This window comes from Frieseomelitta varia, unplaced genomic scaffold (assembly GCF_011392965.1).
Source record: "Frieseomelitta varia isolate USP_RPSP 00005682 unplaced genomic scaffold, Fvar_1.2 scaffold_23, whole genome shotgun sequence".
NCBI classification, from domain to species: domain Eukaryota; kingdom Metazoa; phylum Arthropoda; class Insecta; order Hymenoptera; family Apidae; genus Frieseomelitta; species Frieseomelitta varia.
Window position 1 is genome coordinate 233827 of NW_025109957.1, and position 25353 is coordinate 259179.

At 27.0% G+C, this 25353-nt stretch overlaps 1 protein-coding gene across 4 annotated transcripts in view; it reads left to right on the top strand.

Annotated features, from left to right (window-relative positions):
- The first annotated feature begins 4410 nt into the window (after positions 1 to 4410).
- The window catches only part of LOC122527678 (peroxidase-like), a 42075-nt gene continuing 21132 nt past the window's right edge, over positions 4411 to 25353 (top strand). The window contains exons 1-4 of one of the 4 annotated variants that reach the window (XM_043652064.1): positions 4554 to 4627; positions 11733 to 11842; positions 18340 to 18490; positions 21131 to 21255. In XM_043652064.1, coding sequence (XP_043507999.1) covers positions 21135 to 21255 — 121 coding nt within the window. In that variant the 5' untranslated portion in view covers positions 4554 to 4627; positions 11733 to 11842; positions 18340 to 18490; positions 21131 to 21134. Of the gene's footprint in view, positions 4628 to 11732; positions 11843 to 18339; positions 18491 to 21078; positions 21084 to 21130; positions 21256 to 25353 lie in introns of those variants that run through there. The other 3 variants (XM_043652060.1, XM_043652061.1, XM_043652062.1) reach the window with 3 other exon arrangements.

Here is a 25353-nt window from a genome sequence, read left to right on the forward strand (position 1 = left end):
TGTCGGTATTTTTTATTTTTATTTCATTACTACTCGCAATTTTCCCACGTGTCTTTTTCTATTATTCTTGCATTTGCAGGGTACAATGAGTTATTTGGGAATGATTTGTTTCATTTGGATCAAATAAATTAATATATATACATATTATAATAATTATTATAATTATTATATAATTATTAATATATATATATATACTATAATATAATATAATAACTATTTATATGTTAATTAATTAATTATATATATAATTAAGTAACATAAATGGTTATTTAAAATTTTTATTTTTTATCCTATTTAAATTAAATTTACCCAATTTATTTCAATCGTTGTCATAGAACATGTGCCAACTTGTGGTTGAACGTAATCACAAAAACCGAATTTTTCATATTGACCAAGAATATACAAGTGATTTATAATTAATTCATTCATTTACGTAAATGGTAAATTATTCCTTTACAACAAGAAGGCTTGCAGAAAAGTATAAACTATAGAACAAGATTAAAATATAACTACTAGAGGAAGATTAAAAGTTCACAACAGGAGAAAATAGTAAAAATAAACAAAATTATGTCACGCGAAGAATACAACTAAACCAATAACTAATCATGAGAGATTGTCGATATTTTGAATTGTTATAACGTCGTGAAGAAGAATGGCATACTAAAAATATCAGACAGACATAAATAGACATACAATAATATCAGACAGACATAATAGACATACATTTGGCATACTAAAAATATCAGACAGACATAAATAGACATAAATTGAGATGTTTAAACAACTTACTAGTATTTTAAAAAGAATGTATCAAAAGGTATATGTTTAAAGACAAACGTGTTCTTAATTTGTTGCATGCTTCTTATTTTTTAAATTATATTCTTTAATATAATTTAATAACTCTTTAATTTTGGTGAACACTCAAACGACTGAAAACCATATTGAATTTCACAAAATTGACGATTGCTGGAGGCAAGAAGCTTGCAAGATTGATTCTGTTCCTTCAATTTCTCTTTAAATCGATCATCATTATTTACGTTCAATCGTTAAAACGAAGATGTCGACTTCTCCATCGAAAAGAAGTAAAGAGAACTCGTCAAGTGGCGGTGCTGTATTTTCTCATCAGTTGACAAGGGAACAATGAAACGAGTCTTATCACGTGTATTAAATAACGAACGTATGAATTTTACATCGGGCATTTTCGTTTAAATTAAATTACTCCGACGTATCGTGCCGATCTAGCTATGCAGCACGCAACGAGCATTATACTTCGAAATTTCCAATATATTATATATAAAGTAAGATTGAATTTCCACGTTTCGCAGTAACAGAAAGGATATTATGCGATCCTCCGCGGGTCTTGCCTTGTTAAAATGGAACAGTGTTATTATGATACGGCTTTTCCCTTCGCGCAACTTAATTTTCTCTTTTGTTATTGCAATCTTTCGTTTCGATCGAACTTGAGCGTTATTTGAGTCAGACTTGGGCAGTGATCAATTACAATGGAACTTCTATAATTAGCGGTGAAATTGCCTTTGCAGCAACGTGATTAAAACATTATTAAAAAAGACTGAAAATTTCCGCCGTGAAAACGTACGCGATTTTTTTCCACGATTTAGGAAACATAGTTGCATTAACTCATACCCAGTTTTGTGAAACGAAGGAGGGCTTTTGTGGAACTATTGTATCAAAAAAGAATTTGTTTTAACTACAAGTTAACTCGTTATTTAAGGCGATCTTTTTATTAATGCCAGATATAAGAAATAATAATATTTTTCAGCCGTGAAAAATTCCGTGAGAAATAGGTTTACATCATTTGCATTCGTTTTATTTGAAAGAAGTTTTATTTAGTTCTTCGTGTAACGCGGTCCTACTGTGCTCTGTACTCTGTTTTTTGTAATTATATTACTAGCAATCGTAACCATTAGTCGATTAATTATTGTTGAAATAAATCAACAGTCTTGATTGAACTTGTAATCATCAATCGACAATTTTTTAATTCATCGACCAATTAATTTCTATTTTTTTGTATTTTTAAATTTCATCGACATCGTAGTTATTAGCGATTAGATACTTATATCGTAGTATACTATGTAGCGTAGATCTAACAAAGTACTGGAGTGTTCTCTTCAGATGGTTTTGAGAAGTCAATTCAGTGATGGGATTAATCTCGATGGAATCTTCTCTATCATTCAAAATTTGTTCATTCATATAGAACGTGTTGAGCTGTGACAGATTTTTGACATTTATTGCAGAAGGGAGATCTCCTCGATTAGATATTCATTAGGTATACATCCTGCCCTTATAATCGAATATAATCCTTTTCTTTTTTGGTTAATCCGCTAAAAGCGGAATTTCTTTGTTTCAGTTTACAAATTTAGTTACTACTTTTCGTTCGATCTAACGTTGTCCATTCATCCTTAATGTTTGCATAGTATATAAGTTCATATATAAGTATACAGTATATAAGTAAATATCATATTATTTATAATATATTTACAATATAATAATTATATAGTATATACGAGACAGGGATCTGTGACTTGCTTAGTGATAGTAATTTGTATTCTATCGCCATCTGTAATATGTTATTTCTTCAAACGTGTGCTATTCAATATACTCTGTCCGAGAACCTTGATTTATAGCCTGATTTACTGCACCGGGTCGGGGACTTTATTTTTGAAGAAAAATCCAGCAAGAGGACTAAAACTTTGTTCATTAGAACTGGAGGATTGGTTTATCCGAAGATTATATCATAGATCACCAATAGAAGTTCTCGAAAGTATTTAAACAAAACGTGTTTTGCACGGAGCTGACAAATGATGTCAACGATTTGCCTTCATCTTGAAGTTCAAAAGCTTTCAAAACTGATGGAAAGGTAAACGAGGGAGTGTTTTCTCATTTTTCATTGGCTCATTATGAATCACTGTTCGTCTGACACTAGTATATAAAATAAAATAATATAAAATAATATAAAACAATATAAAATAAATAAAATATATAGATAAAATAATATAAAATAAATAAAATATATAGATAAAATAATATAAAATAAATAAAATATATAGATAAAATAATATAAAATAAATAAAATATATAGATAAAATAATATAAAATAAATAAAATATATAGATAAAATAATATAAAATAAATAAAATATATAGATAAAATAATATAAAATAAATAAAATATATAAATAAAATAATATAAAATAAAAAAAAGAGATAAAATAAAATAAAATATATAAAATCACGTTTTGTGTATCTTCATAAACCAGTTCAATAATTAACGCCTGAACAATAATTAATCTAATAATTATTACTGTTTGAGTAGTTTGAGTAGCAGACTAGACTATTCGAGAGAATATCTATGCATATTCTTTGCTGAGGAATAGTATCAATTATATAATAAATAATTTTGTTAAAGTTTATAAAAATGGTATGAGAACGTGTTTATACAATAACGAAGAATTTTGATCATTCGACAAGTTTATCACCAAAATCATACGGAAGATTTTATAATGACTCGTTTAGTAAAAATTAAGAAAATTAGATATTTCAACATGTTTCGGAGATCGTCGTGAAACAGTTGAATTTTGTTTAATGTAAGATTCAGTTTTCAATCGTAGAAAAATATAAAATTAAAAATTTTTATTCAATTCCACTTACTAGAAATTCTTGCATAAATTTAGGATTATACAGATGAGACTTTCAATGACAGTCGATGAAAAGTTTGTGGAATATTTTTTGCAAATAATAAATTTTGTTCGATGTAAGGTAGAGAAAAATATAAAATTAAGAATTTTTATTAAATTCTATTTACTAGAAATTTTTGCATAAATTTAGAATTATACAGATGCGACTTTCAATGACAGTCGATGGGAAGTTTGTGGAATATTGTTTGCAAATAATAATTGTTGTTCGATGTAAGGTTCAGTTTTCAATCGTAGAGAAAAATATAAAATTAAGAATTTTTATTAAATTCTATTTACTAGAAATTCTTGCATAAATTTAGAATTACACAGATGAAACTTTCAATGACAGCCGATGGAAAATTCCTTGAATATTTCTTGCGAATAATAAATTTCGCAGTTTCTACGAAATATACGCAATGTTCTCGACGAACAGAAATAAAGCTACTCGTACGATCATAATCAAAAGCGCGGGAGAATAATAAGGATAATAACATTTTATTCCCTTAGTTCAAATATCCTATAAATCCGCGTTTAATGGAAAATCCGGTTGCTAGGGGAAAAAAAGAAATGAGAATAAAGATAGAGGCAGTGAGTCAAGTTTTGCGAAATTGTCGTAAATGTGTTAATCATTGGGATAATACGAACGATACAAAACAAACAAAAAATCCTCGTAGATCGGGAGCTTTTGTCAGCGTGGGGTACCTGCCGATCAGCAGCAATCGTTTTCCTGCACTTTCTCCTACCATTTATAAAGTTCGGATCATATCTCGTGCCCGTTCAGTCGTCCTGCCAACACATGTTTGGAATATCGCCCCGAGAATTGGCAGGAACCGCGTGTGAAGTGATCGCTCGTTGAAAAATCGTGCCGATCTCGTGCGTCGACCGGGATTTTTCATTGGATCTCTGGACAGTTCGACGAAAAAAATATTTTTGGTGGGTCTTTATTTTCTGCCAGTCGACGATCGAATCGCGCGAGTGTTTCGTGCTTGATTCTCGATTTTACTGCAACTGTCTCTTTTTTTTCTCTCTTTTTTTTTTTTCATGGAAGAAAATACTAAACGATGGATAAAGTTAAATAACGCTCTTCGTGGACATGCAATTTTTAACGCCAATTTTCCAACTCTGCAATCTTGCTTTAAATTTGAGTGAAAATTAAGAAAATTTAGATACTTCAGCATGTTTTGGAAATCGTCGTGAAACAATTTGATTTTGTTTAATGTTCAGTTCTAGGTTCAGTTTTCAATCGTGAAAAAACATAAAATTAAGAATTTTTGTTAAATTATATTTATTGGAAATTCTTACATAAATTTAAAATGAAATAACGAAGGATAGTGTTTGATAGATTTGTTATTATTGTTTATCTTTTCGATCAATTGATCGACTCTCACTCCGATAAACTCATCTAATCTGTACACTGTGTTCAACAAGTGTCAGTCGTCGTGTGGATGAAGGTATTTTTTGCTATTTGAATTAAATATTTAGTGAAAACTGAGGAGTATTGGTAAATTTAATACGTTGCAGACTATTTTGAGAGCATAAAACTAACTAGAAAGAGTTCGATTAATTCTCCATGTTTGAGCACAAATACCATACGAAATCATATTAATTTACGCGAGGCAAATATTAAATTGTATTTAAATTTACTTTGTGGCCTTTGTTCCTTTTGAAAGAGATTAATAATGTCAGTAAATCTCAGTTGATGATAAAGCTTTCGATTAATTAATTTTGCATATTTTAAACATGTGGAATATAATAATAATAATAATAATATAATAATAATATAATAATAATATAATAATAATAATAATAATAATATAATAATAATAATATATTCGAAGAGAATATATAATCTCTTATATAATAGATTATATTTATTATATCTATTATATAATACACATATATATAATCTAAATATAAACATAATATATTAATAAATGAACATAATCTGTATGAATATATTCTGAACAAATAAACGTGAAATATATAATACAGTCTTGTTGTAAAAGAATTTGCATTGAAACTGATTCCAGAGAATGGCGCTAAGATAGGAATTAATTGTAGTTGATTCAATTCGCTAAATTGCAATATCAATTTCGACAGTTTCGAGTTTCTAAAATTCCAAACGTGCGCTACTGTTCGTAAAGCGTGATTAATGACGTTTTAAACGGAACTGTAATAATTTTTATATCGTGCTCGATGCTTGAATGTTAATTAATAATTCATATAATTCGTGCGTGCTACGATCCGTTCCGGTTTCCCATAATTACCGACGATTTGTTGCACGTCTACTTTCGTTACATCGTTCGATTTCATCGCGAAGGGAAACGCATTACATATAATAGTATATTAATGCGGATTAATATACTATTTAAATTACTAATAGATTATATTATTATATATTAAATTATATAATTATTATTATTATATATATAATTATATTATTATTATAATTATATATTAATATTATTATTATATAATATTATAATATAATAATATTAATATATACAATATTATACAATATATTATTATATACTAATATATATTATATAATATATTAATTATAATATACTAATATACTAATAGATTACCAACTATTTAAATAATTAATATTATAAAAGTATAAAAATTGTTATGTATTAGATAATTAGTTATGGCTCGTCGCGATTTTTTTTTCAGACATTTTCGACTGACTGTAGAAAGAAGAAAAAACGTTCACAACAGAAGTTAGTCAATTTTCAGTCATCTACGAACTGCGATATAAAAAGAAAAAGATTTTCAAAAATCATTTTTTCGAAAAAAATCTCAAGGCGACGAAATGTTCTGATAAATATTCTAGAAATTCGAAATATTCTAAAATGTTTTCAATATTTATTACAAATATTGCCTTTCATGCGTATACTTTCTAAAATTAATGTTGAAATTATCTCCTGAACTAATTGTTTTCATAGAAAATGTAATGGAATAGAATAAAACCATTTTACTTTTCTTTTCACTAAAAAAAAAAAAAAAAAAAAAATGATTATAATCCTCTTTGCATTAAACAATGTTTGCGCAGTTTTTTCATATTCTAAGAAACAATCGAGAAACACTCAAGATGATCAAGTTGCGTGGTTTTAGCCTGTGTAGTACTTCCTTCTGTGTAATATTGTATATGAATATATTTTAATACTAACTGCATACGAATAATGCTAATATTAATTCGATGATTTATACCAAACCTTGAGATTTTATTTCGTTGTTAGTTTGCAAGGGTTGACAAACGAGTAATAAACGAGAAACTTAAAAGCAAAAGATGAAGCTATAAATTTCTTTCTTCAACAACCAGCGACAATCAAATAGTTGCGAAAAATTACGATTTACCATAATGACCTTTAATCTTTGATAATTCCGAGTATACACTCGCAGGCTCACTTTAATGTTCGTTAAATAAGTAACAAGTTAGAAATGTGAGGAAAATATGCCAATGTTACGTCACTACGTCCAATTCCAGTCATCAATTTCTCTCTGTCAGGAAAAGAAGAATACAATTATAAAATGATAAATATCGTGCAATATTAATGTAATATATTATTGTGTTATATACAATTAATATAACATATTGTATAATATTATCAATTCTGTTTAATATTACATACACTTATATACACTTTACTTTTATATTTAATATTATCTTCATATTATATTTTATATTTAATATTATCTTTATATTTATTCGCTCTTATTATTTAATATTATATACACTTATATACGCTATTTATATTTAATATTATCAACTTCTATATAAATAATAATTATTTTTAAATAATATTAACATTGAAATATAGAGTTGGAATGAAACACGAATTGGACGTTACTGTGTAATATTTGGATGTCTTTTTTTTACATTCGAACTTGTTACTTATTCAACGATTGTTAAAAACATCAAGGAATATAATAATAATAACAATAATTATTATATATAATATTTATTAACAATAATAATATATACTAATATATTATATTAAATAATAATTATTGCTATATATTATTATTTATTATATAATAATATATTATAATAGAATATATTTATTATTATTATATTATATATATTTATAATATATTTATTATATTATAAATTTAATATATTATCATTATTATTATCATTTATTGTATTATTAAATTTGCTATTATTACTACTTAACGTTATTCAGAAGATACCAATATTATTTGTAAAAAAAGAAAATATCAAAATCATAGAACGTTCACCCTCCAATCAATGATATTTCGTTTCTCATCGAAGAGTGCCATTCTGATTCTCGACCGCAGAAAATTCACCAGATGGTTTCTCAATCTGCCGTCAGGCATATCACTTGCCTCGAAACCAGTCTCGTTCGTGTTATCGGCAAAACTCCGTCCGTAAAAATCGAAATCAATAAAGAAAAAAAAAAAAAAAAAAATAGAAAAAAAGAAACGAGCGATCTTCAATTCCACAATCGTTGTTCATTTCTTGTCAGACGGATCTGGCGCAAATAATATCTTCATTTCTTTTTTTTTTTTTCTTCATAATCGTTGGTGCGATGTTGCGAGGTGAAACTTATTATAATATTAAACGAAGAACAAGCATCCTCGAATTTCAATTCAATTCGAAATCGATTCAGCTTCAGAGAGAGTCTGAGAAAATTATCTCAGTGGTGTGTATAAAGGCGCAAGTTCGAAGCAATCAATTAACGATAAAAACAACCTGTAATTAGCCGTTTCATTGTTCGACAAGGTGTTGAACGATTTCATCCGCTTTTAACAGGCGAAACAGCTGGATGTTTCCGCGAGCTCGCTGGAAGGGAGATGTAATTGCAGCTTGCAGTGACAAGTAATTACATAGTTGCATGGTTTGGGCACAAACAAGCCGTGAAATCGGATCCTTTAATTAAGTTTTCAATTAATAATTGACAGCCACTGGAATATTGCTGAGCGAGTAACACGCGTAAAAATGTTCGGACGAGTAGATTGGTATTTTTGGGAAGTTATTAAAATTGAAAAATTTGATTATCGACAGATGTGCAAAATTGAATCAATGTCAGTTTCAGTGCACGATATTAAAGAATTGTTTACATTGGTTCTGATTACCCAAAATATTTCTATTCATGTTTATTGTTTGCTTGACTTGTCTAGTTTTTTAACTACTTGTCGGTGGATTATTATAAAATTGTAATAATTTAGAGTTGCATTATTTGATTTTAGAATTTCTTCATTGATTGAACTTTACTAACGTTTTTAATGTATCATATTTATTATCATAACAATACAATTAATATTATATGTTAATTAATTAAATTACATACCGATATGTAAATTGTTATTTAACTAGCATTAATGGGTAAATGTAAAAATTTATGTTACTTTAGGCAAAAAGTTAAAGAAAAAAAATTTAAAAAGTTACGTTACTTAATTTAACTGATTTTTATTAATATGTTACATATATATATATATAAAAATTATGTTAATATGTTATATATATATAATATATTAAATTTATATATAATTATGATATATTAAATATATAATTATAATATATTAAATTTATATATAAATTAATATGTTATATATATAATATATTAAATTAATATATATATATATAACATATTAATAGAAATCAGTAAACTTAAGTAACGTAACTTTTTACATTTTTTTCTTTAACTATATAATATAACTCTCTCTCTCTCTATATATATATATATATTAATATTAATATTATATATATAATAATATTATATATTAATTACATGCTAATTGGTAAAATTAATATATTAATTAATATATAATGTACAATATAATATATAATAATATATTAATACATAATATGACGATAAATTTTATTAATCATTGTATAATTTCCATCATGGATGACATAAAATCAAATGCTCTAAATCTTAATAAACAAACACGCAATACGCTTAATAATTATTTATAACCCAACGATACTATCAGAGAATTAATATCAATATATTGTCAATTGACTGTACCTCCGATAGTATGGAATACTTTCACGGAATGATAAGAATTTATCCTTGAGTGATCGAACTGATAACTATAAAGTCGTTCTCTGTTAAAAGTGATCGAATCGTTTATTGCCTTCACCTGTCGCTGTTATCGAAACTTTCTTTTTGTTGCTAAACGTAGCTTATTGAATAATTTCGCACCACACGTACGTACAATACATACATATATACATACATACATGCATTCATACGTACATGATACTAATGATACTGAAGGGGGGTATTCTAGTGTGAACTTTTGCAAAAATCGATTTTTTCTTTTTGCATATTCTTAAAGAACATAGTTTCAAAAATAAATCTCTGTAACTTTACACATGAACTCCTAAAATTAACGAAGTTTGGTTGTTTGAAGGACGCGACCAACGTCATTGTTACAGCAATACTAAACTTTAAAGGCATTTTTCTGGAAACTATGTTTTTCAGAACGGTGTCTCACGATATCTCAATCAAAATCTACTTGACCAATTGGCTCAAAATTTTAAGTATGCATTTAGTATCATGTGTGACTGTGACCCCTGCCAGAGTCGACCAAAAAATTTTATATTTTACATTTTTTTTAGGCTTCCGAAGTTTAACAAAAACATGCAGAAATCGATAATCGAACTTCAAAGTATCGCCACTTTTTTAATTAACGACTTTTTTTCTTCTGTTATGGTGCCTGCTATAGCCAAACTCATACTAATTAAGGAACGTTCACGTCTTTTTTTTTTTTTTATTTCTGACAAGCAGAATAGCCTTTTTTAAAAGCGACTACGTTTGAGAGTACGCAGTGCCACTAATTTTAACATTTTTTTGTCCCAAAAAATTTTAAAACGTACAAATAAACCTTGTCGATTTGACCGCAAAAGGTAAAACAATTTCTTTGCAAGAAATTCCCTAACAAAGTTAAAAAAAAACCCGCACTTCACACTAGAATACCCCCTGAAGCAGCTAATTATATCTTTTTTTGCGTAAATGTGAAACATAAGTCTTCTTCCTTCCAATGGTTGCAAAATTATAGTCGGAACTTTAAAAAACTTCGCCCGATCGCCGAATCTCTAGTCGCCGATTTGGACAATTTTCCTCGCTACGAACCACTTATTCGCAAATATCGCAAAAACTTCTTGCATTCTTTTGAAGCTTGAGCATTTCACTTTGTAACGATGTGACCGCAAAACCGCGACTCGTCGGGAAGTTTGAAAAATTTCTGCCGATCGCCGGTTTTGAATGATTCTTTGTGAGGCAAAGATCGGCAAAGATCTTCGAAAAAAAAATTCCTGCACTCGTTCGAAGCTGAAGCCATTCTCTTTGCGCCGATTGCGAAATTATTAGTCGAAAATAATCATCCGAATTTATAAAAAAAATCCCTTCCAATTCGTATTTTCTAATATTTCGTTTTATTAAGAATAAAATTAAATTTTTATGTTTTATATAATATTTTATATATATATAATTTTATAAATAAATAAATATATATATAATATTACATATATATATATTATTTATGTAATATTATATATTATATTTTATATTTACCGTATCCTTACCCTTATTAAGAATAAAATTAAATTTTTATATGTTTTATATATAATTTTATAAATAAATATATATATAATATTCGATCTTCGAAGTTGAGCAAAATGTTGCGTAAAAAATTTCAGGTTTTCTCTTTGTTTTTATTAATTTCGAGAATTAACACCGATAAATAAACAAATTCATCTTCACGACGTAAATAAATGTTTACTTAACAAGTTAAAACATAAGATACGAAATTTAAACGATACAAAATTAATTGAACATTATTAGTATATGATAGACAATATATACAGAACCATAGTATAACAGTAGTATATAAAATAATAGAAGAATATATAATAAGAGATACATTATAAGCTTTCTACGACCAGATGTTGTAGCCGGTCTACTGGTTTCATCATCCATTCTTCTAAGGAATTCTACGAATTCTAGAAAATTTTCCACTGTTTCACGACTGTAATGCCGAAAATTCGATCGATCATTTTCAGTTTCCTGTCACTTCGAATACGGGAGGTTGCATCGTACAAGAAATCGTTTATAACAATTACGAACGTAATTCCAAACGACGAGAGGCTGTCAAATCTTATACAACGACGAGGTATTTAACTTTCACGTAAGATTAATAGTTATCCGAGATTGTTTAAACTGTAATTGTTGTTGACAGGTTGGATTCAATCTCCACTCATAGCTTTTGCTGTTTAAAACGACGTCCACGAAATGATTACGAATGACATTCTGAATTTAAGTGAAATGGTAGAATATTTCGTTTAGGCTCAGACGAAGATTTCGAATAAGTGTGAATCACTTGTCGATTAGAAACAACTTATCGTAATGAATATTTTTTCGACGAGATTTTGCCAGAGAGGACAGAACGGTACAGACAGGACAGATATTTAACTATAAATATAAATGCAACACACGAGCATAACGTAATTTAATACAACGGCGGTATTAAAATGTTTATAATAAACGTACCATGCAATATATTGATAATTATGACAATTATATCATGGATTATCGCAACTTAATTTAATTACTTCAAAGTGACTTGTATTAATTACAATAATTAAGTATGTTACACACTGAGTCTATACAATCTGGAGACACATACTTTACACATTGATGCATCATTGACAAAATGTAATTGATCACCTTTCTTTAGGTGGAATATAATTTGTATAATTCACTATATAAACCTATTATAATTTTGATCGGATCTGCCGATCTCTCGTTAGGCGGAGAAATTCATTCGACGTGCGTCTTCAGTCCTGAATCCTGAACAATTCGAAATCTCGAATTCTGGTTGAGAATCTTCTGAAACTGTAATTCTTCCCTGGTCTACACCCGATCGTGAGGAACAGTGAACTGTATGTCCACATCTGTTTTTCGATTGACTTCCGGATCCCTTCTCGACAGTTTCTCGAATGCCTTCGAATGATTGATTGACCGAGAGAATAGTTATCCTATCGATTTGATTGAACTGTCGACTCTCTCCTCGCTGGCTGCGAAGCCTGACTTTATATACATGAGTTGGCTGGCCTGCGCGCCGGCCAAATCATTTCAAAATCTGACGATGCTAAAAATTCGCGTCGATCGTTCCTCGAGGACGTCGATCAACACAAGTTTTGTGTGTCAACAATTGAGGTTGACAACAAGGAGACAAAATAATCTGGCTAAACGTTAGGGCTTTTTGCCAGCGTGAAAAAGAAAAAAAAAAAGAAAAAAAAAACGAGCGAGCCGTTGCCCGTTCGTCAGAAATATTTCAAAATAAATCGATCGATTCTTCGTTTCTTTGCAGTAGTTTGTGTTGAATTTTGAATTAATAGAGGTTATTAAGAGGAATATACACGTATTCTTTTTCATTTGCAGATTTTTCAACGATAACTTAATTACTCATTAATATACCAATTAATTGAATTTATCAAGAGAAATTATATATGTATTTTTTTTGATTTGCACCTTTGTTTTGAAAATATTTCAACAGTAGTTTAATTACTAATTAATATACTAATTAATTCAATTTATTAAAAGAAACAATATTTCTCAACAGTAACTTAATTACCAATTAATTTAATTTATTAAAAGAAACAATATACACGTATTCTTTTTCATTTGCAGATTTTTCAACGATAATTTAATTACTCATTAATATACCAATTAATTGAATTTATCAAGAGAAACTATATATGTAGTTTTTTTGATTTGCACCTTTGTTTTGAAAATATTTCAACAGTAGTTTAATTACTAATTAATATACCAATTAATTCAATTTATTAAAAGAAACAATATTTCTCAACAGTAACTTAATTACCAATTAATTTAATTTATTAAAAGAAACAATATACACGTATTCTTTTTCATTTGCAGATTTTTCAACGATAATTTAATTACTCATTAATATACCAATTAATTGAATTTATCAAGAGAAACTATATATGTAGTTTTTTTGATTTGCACCTTTGTTTTGAAAATATTTCAACAGTAGTTTAATTACTAATTAATATACCAATTAATTCAATTTATTAAAAGAAACAATATTTCTCAACAGTAACTTAATTACCAATTAATTTAATTTATTAAAAGAAACAATATACACGTATTCTTTTTCATTTGCAGATTTTTCAACGATAATTTAATTATTAATTAATATACCAATTAATTGAACTTATCAAGAGAAACAATATATATATATAGTTTTATGCTTTGCAAATATTTCAACAGTAGTTTAATTACTGATTAATTTAATTTATTACGCGAATATATATGTATTCTTTTTTGATTTGCAGATTTTCCAACAGTGATTTAATTACTAATGTAACAATTAATTGAATTTATTAAGAGAAACAATATTTCTCAACAGTAATTTAATTACCAATTAATTTAATTTATTAAAAGAAACAATATGCACATATTCTTTCTCATTTGCAGATTTTTCAACATTAATTTAATTACTATAATTAATATAATAATTAACTGAATTTATCAAAAGAAACAATATATATATAGTCTTTTTGATTTGCAACTTTGCTTTGCAAATATTTCAACAGTAGTTTAATTACTAATTAATATACCAATTAATTCAATTTATTAAAAGAAACAATATTTCTCAATATTAACTTAATTATCAATTAATTTAATTTATTAAAAGAAACAATATACACGTATTCTTTTTCATTTGCAGATTTTTCAACGATAATTTAATTACTAATTAATATACCAATTAATTGAACTTATCAAGAGAAACAATATATATATAGTTTTATGCTTTGCAAATATTTCAACAGTAGTTTAATTACTGATTAATTTAATTTATTACGCGAATATATATGTATTCTTTTTTGATTTGCAGATTTTCCAACAGTGATTTAATTACTAATGTAACAATTAATTGAATTTATTAAGAGAAACAATATTTCTCAACAGTAATTTAATTACCAATTAATTTAATTTATTAAAAGAAACAATATGCACGTATTCTTTCTCATTTGCAGATTTTTCAACATTAATTTAATTACTAATTAATATAATAATTAACTGAATTTATCAAGAGAAACAATATATATATATATAGTCTTTTTGATTTGCAACTTTGCTTTGCAAATATTTCAACAGTAGTTTAATTACTAAATTAATTAAATTTATTACGAGAATATATATGTATTCTTTTTGATTTGCAGACTTTTCAACAGTGATTTAATTACTAATTAATATACCAATTAATTGAATTTATTAAGAAGAACAATATGATTAACACCTAACCAAGAACATGTCGATACAAAAATTTGACAATTGCAAATTCGAAGAGCTTGAAAAATTAAGCTACCAAAGAGAAACTTGCTTTACGACATTATGCAGAATAATATAAGAAAAAAACTTAGAACTTAGGATTAGAATTGAAAGCAAGTTCACTTGAAAAAGAACCGATTTAATTTCTATGTCTAATGGTAAAAAAGGAAAAGATGCAACCGTGCACCTTTCTGTAAAATTATTTCCAGATTACGCTTCATTGAATACCACTCAGCAGAAATTCCTCGTAGCAGAAACGAAATAAGCCACCTGACGAATCTCTCTATAATTCTCTCTAAAAAAAATTCTCTAGCAAAAAAAATTCTAGTAATTCGGCGTGTGAAGTTGCGCGATACAAATTACCTTGTCGCAATTACATTTTGTCGGCTCGCCTACAGTTTCATCAATCAAACGAGAAATCGATTAGAAACGGAGGGGGAAAAAAAAACGCATACAGAACGATTCGAGTTTTCCATAAATGAAGAACAGGTTTCGCTCATCGCGAGTATTGCCGAAACAGTCGACAAAACCTGAGAAATTTCTATGCACATAGTCACGATTGTTTCGATTGAGCACACACACACACTCTCTCTCTTTTTTTTTTACCGAGTTATTTCACCATTTCAGTTGGAAAAAGATCTTCCAAACGGTTTTATTGTATCGGTGTAGCACGTTTTATCGAAAAATGTACAATTAAACTGCGGATCTCTGTGCGTTTGTGAGAAATTTAAAAGTGCAATATTCCGCACAGAATGTGTATAACGTATCGTATTTTTATGAAATTTATGAATTAACTGCGGACTTTTATGCATTTTTGAATGCTCGTAAACATGATTAAAGAAATGGAACCTAAATAGAAGATCGTTTTTTTCTTTACAGAAGAGTAATTAATACTTTTCTTCGGATATATTATATATATATTGAATGTCTGAATATTTTTGTATATTTCTGTATATTATGTGCAGTTTTGCATCGTCAAAAATTTCCATAAATTTCAAAAATCATAGTACTACAATTATTAAATTATATTACGCGTATATTTATTAAAATAAGTAATTTAAATTATAAATTGGAGAATTTATAATCTATTTGAAATTATGAATTCCCCAATTTATAATTTCTAATAAATTATTAATAATTTATAAAGAATTATTTATTAAATGAGTAATCTATTAAAATATTTTTATTAAATAAATAATCTATAAATTATTAATATTCTCTTATAATTTGTTAGAAATTCTCTAATAATTTGTTAGATCTATAAATTATTAATTCTCTTATAATTTGTTAGATATTTGTTAGATAGAAATAAATAATCTATAAATTATTAATATTCTCTTATAATTTGTTAGATAGAAATAAATAATCTATAAATTATTAATATTCTCTTATAATTTGTTAAATAATTTATAAATTATTATAATAGTCTCTTATAATTTGTTTGTTTGTTATTCTCGTATAATTTGTTATTTTTTATTAAATAAATAATCTATAAATTATTAATATTCTCTTACAATTTGTTAGATAATTTATAGATTAAATAAATAACCTATAAATTATTAATATTCTCTTATAATTTGTTAGATGCAAGATGACAATATAATTAATCAGATTATTATAAACAGGCTGCGGGATATATATATATATATATACAATACATTAGATCTTTTTTTTTAAATTATAAACAATGCAGACGAACTCGTAAAAAATTAAAATAGATACAAAGTTAATTAGTAAATTAAAATATACTTACTACTGTTGTACAAATTTGAATACTATAGTGCAAATAATATGCTTAAATATATACGTGACTACATTATCAAACAATTATCTAATTACGCAAATAAAGTTTAACAATATCTGAAGTCAGAATCTTTTACATTTGTACGTTGTAATTTTCAAATTATTTAAAGGAAGAAGATTTTTAATTATTACCACTATTTGAGATATCGTTGGATTATAAATGACTATGCATCGACTAATATAAGTGTTATGTTACTGTTTCAATATAATTCGCACGAAAGTTGAGCTTCTCGAGTGAATGAATTATTAAATAATAAATATTCCAAACAATAATATAGAAAACTCCTATAGTAATAATTTTCATTGTCTTTCACATAATTTCGAGAAAAATCGAATTATTTCGGTACAAAACGATCCGATAGAATCAAATTAATTTTCAGATTACCAGCGTTGGGAATACGACCGAACTTTTTCAAAACTAATTCCTCGCGGAACAAGTGAAAATAACGTTGAATAAGAATAATATCTCTTCATATTCCCCCGTGTCGCTTTAATTGCCATCTTTCGCAATTTATACGGTTAGCGTTAAGGAATTTATAGCGGAAAAAAGGGAATGTGTTGGAGAGCAGGACACCGTAAACATGCCCTAATTATTTTTCATTTTAGATGAAGTCTTATACGTAACTTTGTTTACCAGCGAAGTGTTTCTTAGTGTCTGTTATTTCAGCTAAAGTAATTAATAGGTATCAAGTGTGTTAAATTTTGTCATCAGAGTGCGAACTTTTGTGCATTTATGGAAAATTTTTAATTGCACGATATGATATGAAAAAAATAAATATCTCAAGAACATGAGTTTGCATAGAAAATCGGAAATCCACAGAAATCTATTCTGACCATGTAAAATTAATAATTTTATCACTTTAGATGTTCGATGTTTCATCAACATTGAGTGACAATTCATTATTCAAACATTTAGCACTAAAATTATCAATATAGCTAAAATATCAATTTGTAATTTCAGCATATTAATAATTTAAATAATTATTTTATAGTAAAATATAAAATAAAAATTAAAATAATAATTTATATAAGACACAAAATAAATTGAAATATTTAAATATAATAATTTTCTAATATCGACAATATTAATAATTTGATTCTACTATCATACAGAGTGAAACATCAATATTGTAATGCTTTATTATTCAAAACGTTAGTGCCAAAACTACCAAAAATGGTCGAAATATTTCTACCAATTTTTCTAGGAATTTCGGACTTTTAAATAATAGTATTTCTCGAGATTTTTCATAAAACAAATACTTTATGTTCATTATTATAAACTATATAAATAATAACATACACAATTACCTACACAATTAACATTATATAATAACATAAACTATAATTTATTAAACTATATGCTTCGTTGCGCTTGAATTTCTCCGATACAAATTTCATTCTTTTACAGTAATTCCAACGTTAAAAAGATATGATATATCATTCTGTTTTTACCACATCGTATGACAGATGCTAATTATAACTAATTAAAAAATATTTATCCAACAGGTAATAAAAAGATAAGAAGCAGAAACATATTCGTATACGTTACATGCTGCTGCTCTGGCAGTAGAATATCCCGCTTATATTCAGACAACGCTCACTGCTGCAACCTTTCTCTCACCGTGTCGAAAATCATCAATCAACCGTGCGTCAAGAGGTAATCACCTTGAAAATAATTGAGATTTGATAAAGAAATTCGATATGTCGTATCTAATTAAATGTAACACGCTGCAAAGATTTTTTTGATATATTATATTTCTGTCTCTAAAAAAATACTTCGAACAATTGCAAAAAGTTCGTGTGACCTTTATTTATTTGAAGAAGAATGTCTTTATTAACGCTAGAACGTTACTATCTGTCAGTATGACAGACTTCAGATTTTTTTTTTTTTTTTTTGTTGGAATTGCTGAAAAGACAGGTATTTTTGTCAAAATTAACACTGATTTCTGTTTCCTGTTTTGGATCTATTTATTTGAATATTTATTTACTACACGAAATACTATATAAAATACTGTGCATTCAGTGTCAATCAACGTTCGCGTTATCTCCTTCAAAATAATTAATTACGAAACATCTACACTTCTGATCGAAAGTTAATAGAGACCTCAAATATAATAATCATTAATTTACTTATATTAATTATATTAATGAATAAATATTTTACACTTTATTTACTTATATTAATAATTATGTACACGTGATGACACTTTTTTTTTTTGTATAAAGTATCATTCACTTTGAATATTCCAGAATTATCATAGACAGTAAAATTTTTCAATTGAATTTTATAGTAATTATTGACATTATTTGCTAATACTTCGGGCAAAAAATTCGCCACTAGCAAGTACGTTTTATAATCCTAAATGTTATTATTATGTAAATCCTCAAATATAATAATCATTAATTTACTTATACTAATTACATTAATGAATAAGTATTTTACACTTTAATATTACATTATTATACTATTATATACATTTTACACTTTAATATTTAATATTAATATTAACTTAAAATTAATAATTATATACACGTGACGATACTTTTCTTTTTGTTTAAAATATCATTCACTTTGAATATTCTACAATTATCATAGACAGTAAAATTTTTCAATTGAATTTTATAGTAATTATTGACATTATTTGCTAATACTTCGGGCAAAAGATTCGCCACTAGCAAGTATGTTTTATAATCCTAAATATTATTATTATGTAAATCCTCAAATATAATAATCATTAATTTACTTATACTAATTACATAACTAATACATACATAATAATTTACTTATACTAATTACATACTTATACTAATGAATAAGTATTTTACACTTTAATATTACATTATTATACTATTATATACATTTTACACTTTAATATTTAATATTAATATTAACTTAAAATTAATAATTATATACACGTGACGATACTTTTCTTTTTGTTTAAAATATCATTCACTTTGAATATTCTACAATTATCATAGACAGTAAAATTTTTCAATTGAATTTTATAGTAATTATTGACATTATTTGCTAATACTTCGGGCAAAAGATTCGCCACTAGCAAGTATGTTTTATAATCCTAAATATTATTATTATGTAAATCCTCAAATATAATAATCATTAATTTACTTATACTAATTACATAACTAATACATACATAATAATTTACTTATACTAATTACATACTTATACTAATGAATAAATATTTTACACTTTAATATTACATTATTATACTATTATATACATTTTATACTTTAATATTTAATATTAATATTAACTTAAAATTAATAATTATATACACGTGACGATACTTTTCTTTTTGTTTAAAGTATCATTCCAGTTTCGAAACAAGTACATTTGTCCGATTTTTACTTTCGAACGAGCGTTCCTATCGTTTTTCCCATTTTTTTCGAAACATTTTTGGTATGCAATTAACAATTCAATTCCTAGCCCGTTCGGCAAATCTTTCTCTGTACTTTTAACGAACGTAAATCGCTGTTCTTTCACGGTTTTCTTCCATTCTTAGAAAGAGAAAATAATCACAAGGTGTGGTGTCTGGTGAATATGGTGATTGTGCTGAATATGGTCATCACGGTGTTACGTTCAGTTGAAAATCCACGAATGGGGAATGACGTGTGAACTGGTGCATAATCGTGATGCAAATTGCGAACGGTGGAAAAATCACTAACCATTCACCAAATTACGACTTAATGTGTTGACTGGCACGCGAAGGTTTGCCTATGAAATGAGATATTCAGTTTTCATAAAATATTACTCTGCGATCGAAAAGTTCGATGAAAAAACGTATTCTTTACTTTACAATGTTGTCTAATTATTCATACATTCTCATAAAATATTTATAATCATCCTAAATTACTTATAAGACTAGAAGGATCGATCGCAATCACGCAGTCATCGTGTTAATCAATTAATTATTGAATTTGAATTGCGTGTTTAATCTCTGCATAAAATTGAGAAGTATACCAAATCCTGAAACATAAAACGATAACTTCTTAATCTTTAAAATTGGAAAACTGAAAATACACTTGTTTGTAAATATAACGAGAGTATATTCTATATTTTTGATGAAACGTTGGATGAATCTGTTTGATATAGTTTGATAGAACCAACCGCCGTTAATTATTATAACGAGTAACTGTACTTTTGAATCTTTTCTGCATTGTTGCACCCATTGCAAGCATTTTTCAATTTCCTGCAAGTGTAGAAAAAAATTCACTGCTAAAATCTTTCCGTTATTTAGTTGTTAATTTTTTATTGACTGTGCTCTGTGCGTTTCAGAATCATGAAGGGACAAATAGAATGGTGGACTGCAACAGCGTTCCTTGTTCTGCTAGCAACGAGAGAAGCAAGCGTAGCAAACTGCGAGAAAGTATCAGAAGGGGACAAATCTTTGGATGATTCAGGTAAGAAACTCGTTTAATATAATAATCCAAACTATAATATAACATAATAATACAATAGTATAATATATATAATATAATATAATAATACAATAATAATATAATATAATATAATATAATAATACAATATAATAATCCCACTCGCGAGTATATAATATAATAATATATATAATAATCCAAAAGACAACGAACTCATTAGAATTGTGAACGTGCTATAATCAGGAAGTATTTCATCCAGATAAGATATTATTATTATTATTATATTATATATTATTATTATTATTATATTATATATTATTATTATTATTATTATATTATATATTATTATATATTATATTATATATTATTATATTATATTATTTCATAAGATCCCTGATACTTCATACCGAGTGATTTCTATTATGCATTATTTGTACTTTCTGGAGCAATTGATAATTGGTAACTGCTTATATATTTATAGTGAATGGAAAATTCTGAACTGAAATTGAACCGAAGAGAATTAAATTTGAAACTGAAGATCAAATAATGAAATAATTGACGAAACGGAAAATTTAAGAATACCTGCCTTTTCCTTTATTTAAAAATACCCAAAGTAGAGTATTGGTTATAAACTGGTAGAAAGTGACTCGTTTATTTGCTTGCACAAGTACACACATTTGCATAAATATTCACAGTCCAACAATAAATATTAATTGGCTGGTTTTCTGATCGAGAAAATTTAAATTCTCTAACTACGTAACGCTTATATTAGTAAAATAAAATATACGCTTTTGTTGCACATTTATCGTAACACAATTATTAATATAGTGATTTTTTTCATTCGTATAATATAATAATCCTACGTAATCTTATATGAATCATATTTTTATTATTTGTCACAACTATATGAATCGTATCGTATCTTTATCACGCAACGTAATATCATCCTACACATAAGAGTTCAGGTTTGTGGAAATTGATTCCACCAGCATCGAGTTTATTTAATCGGCTATAATTGATTGAAATTTGATACGAACAAACGGAATTCAGGTATTCAAAGAAGTTTTCGTCGTTTTTCTCGCGCGAAAAATCAAAAAACCACATAACCATTGTTTCAAATTGAATTTATCCAACAAAATATGAACCTTCGCATTTTATAACCTTCCTCTAACTGTATGTTTAACAACACTTAAGTGTATTTCAGCAAATTATAAAAGGAGGAAGAAACCCGAGCTGTTAGCTAGATTCAAGTAGTAGATTCCTCAGAAGGGACAGTCGAGTGCAAATTTAAATTTAAATTTTGCAAACGATTCATGAAAAGTGTCAACAGCGCAAAAGGATGCGATTTCCAAATGCGTGGACTAAAGTCGAAATCCGCAGCGAAACGAGAATGCAGCCATATTTGAATGACCGTGGCAAAAGGAATATATATACTGTCGTGTAAGGTCAAAGAATGTGGCTGGTCTGATCAATGAAATAACGTTCTACTTCGTGCTTCCTCGTATGTCAGCACTGAACCACGCATCCGCGCATGTTGCAAAATATATTCAGCGAGTTTTTTTTCATTTCTCTTCTATGGTTCCACCTTTCTCCAATTGAAAAAGCGATGGAAACAGGGGACAAAAAAAGAAAAGGAAGGAAGAAAAGAAAGAAATCGCGCACCGTGGCTGCTTTCTCGGTTGGTATTTAAAGCGTTAAAGGCAGGAATATGGATTTGAAAGAAACTAGAGCAAAAATGCCGATGGTGCTTGAAAGAAGAAATTACAATAATCCAAACTGAGAATTTTATATTTCTTATTTAATTCTTATATGTTTCTATAGAATATAATATTTATTCCTAATAATATAATATTTTTATATAATTCTTATATAATTTTATATTTTCTATGATTTAATAATTCTTATATAATTTTATATTTTTTATAATTTAATAATTCTTATATAATTTTATATTTTTTATAATTTAATAATTCTTATGTAATTTTATATTTTTTATAATTTAATAATTCTTATGGAATTTTATATTTTTTATGATTTAATAATTCTTATATAATTTTATATTTTTTATAATTTAATAATTCTTATATAATTTTATACTTTTTATAATTTCATATTTTATATTTTCCATAATTTGATAATTCATTTATAATTTTATATTTTATATTTCGAGTAATGTACAAAATTAAAACGTCGCATTAATTCATTTATTAATTTTTTAAATTTCCTTTAAATGTCTCATTGTTCGAATTCGATCAAATATTCGAAAACTCTACTATCTCTTATCTAAACGGAACGTTTACTAGTGATAAACGTTTTCTTTCTAATGTTAAGCTTCATATTAGCATATAATGTTAAGTTTCATATTTACCATTATGTATTTAATGTGCTTTGTTAAATTAATAATTCGAAGAAGAACTTACTAAAATGCTTAAAGAAAGACGATGTGTCGTTTATGAATGACAAAGATGTTCTGACGATTTGAAAAAGAACTTCGATGATTTTTAACAGTACAAAAACAATGATTCAACAATATAAAAAATACAATGTTTTTAAATATCGACAGATAAACTGACAATTTTCTTAATCATTATTTGAACACATGGTGCAATTCGATATCAAAATTTATACTCCTATAAATATTTTATGATGATTCAGTATCAGACGTCTTTACAAAGAAATTGTAAACCTGATAATAAAATGAAATATGCAGTTTCACTGTACATTAATATTCTAAAAATTAAATATTTCATCCTAATTTTATAATATTCTATTTTATAGAATATTTATATTCTAAAAATTAAATATTTCATCCTAATTTTATATTATAATATTCTACAAAATTTTATGATATTCTATAAATTTCATTCACGTCCAAAATTTCTACTCACAGAACATTTTTGTCTCTTTTTCTTAATTGATACACAGGAAGCTCTATTATAGTACAATATCGTATCACCAGTTCCAAAATATTCTTCTCCACGAAATCGTAACTAACTTTCTCGTCACAAAGAATAACAACAATCTCTCTACTCTAAAGAATTGTTACGATAAATTGCTCGACGTGAATTCACGGAGAACAACTATTCAACTTCAACTACTCAACTTCAAACGCATCTGGCAACGAAAGAAGTTTCTGAAAAGAAAAATAGTTTCAATCCCCTACATTTACATACATTTTTATCTTCGACATTTTATTATATTTTATTCTATACTATTATACATTATGTATATTTTTTATTTTATTGTATACACGTTTGTCCGTTCGCCGAGAAACGACGATGTTTCATCCCCCTGGGGAGGGAGGAAGCAGCCGCGCGCTAATCGAAAGCGGCATTTACAAAACCGATGATCCCGAGGCACGGGGCCACCGGCAGTAGTATGCAGAGCGACGTAAACTCTCTCTAAATAACAGGGCGCGAGTAATTTGGCCACGGTCCAAAGCGGATACTTCCCGCGCTGATTGAAATTCAAATTCGGCCAAGAGTTTCGCAAATGCCCTATAGCGCGACGTACGCAGTTGACTAGGTTCGTTCATTTGCCGAGGTTTGGTTGCGGAGGCCGCGCCGATAAGATCCTGCCTCACAGGTATATAACATTTATCGTTCCGGCTAAAAGCGGTGAAAGGCATCGGCCCGTGGCAAACCCGTGTTTCACGATCTGTTACGTCGACATTGAATCCCATGGACTGCCGATCCTCGATGGCATGCGCCAGATAGAAAGAGCAAACAGAAAGAAATTTTCCGACTATTTAAATAAAACGCATCGCTTCGAGCTCTAACGTGGAACAGATGGGAACCATTTGAGAGGAATGAATCCGTGACAATTCTGTCGTGAGAAAAGAACAATTTATAAGTATTCATAACTAAGTATTTTATTATATTGTTTTATTTTTATATTTATATTATTTTATTTTTTTATTATTTTACTTTATTTCATTTTATTATTATTATGCATTATTTTATTTTATTTTATTATTATTATACATTATTTTATTTTATTTTATTATTATTATGCATTATTTTATTTTATTTTATTTTATTACTGTTATACATTATTTCATTTTATTTTATTATTATTATACATTATTTTATTTTATTTTATTTTATTACTGTTATACATTAT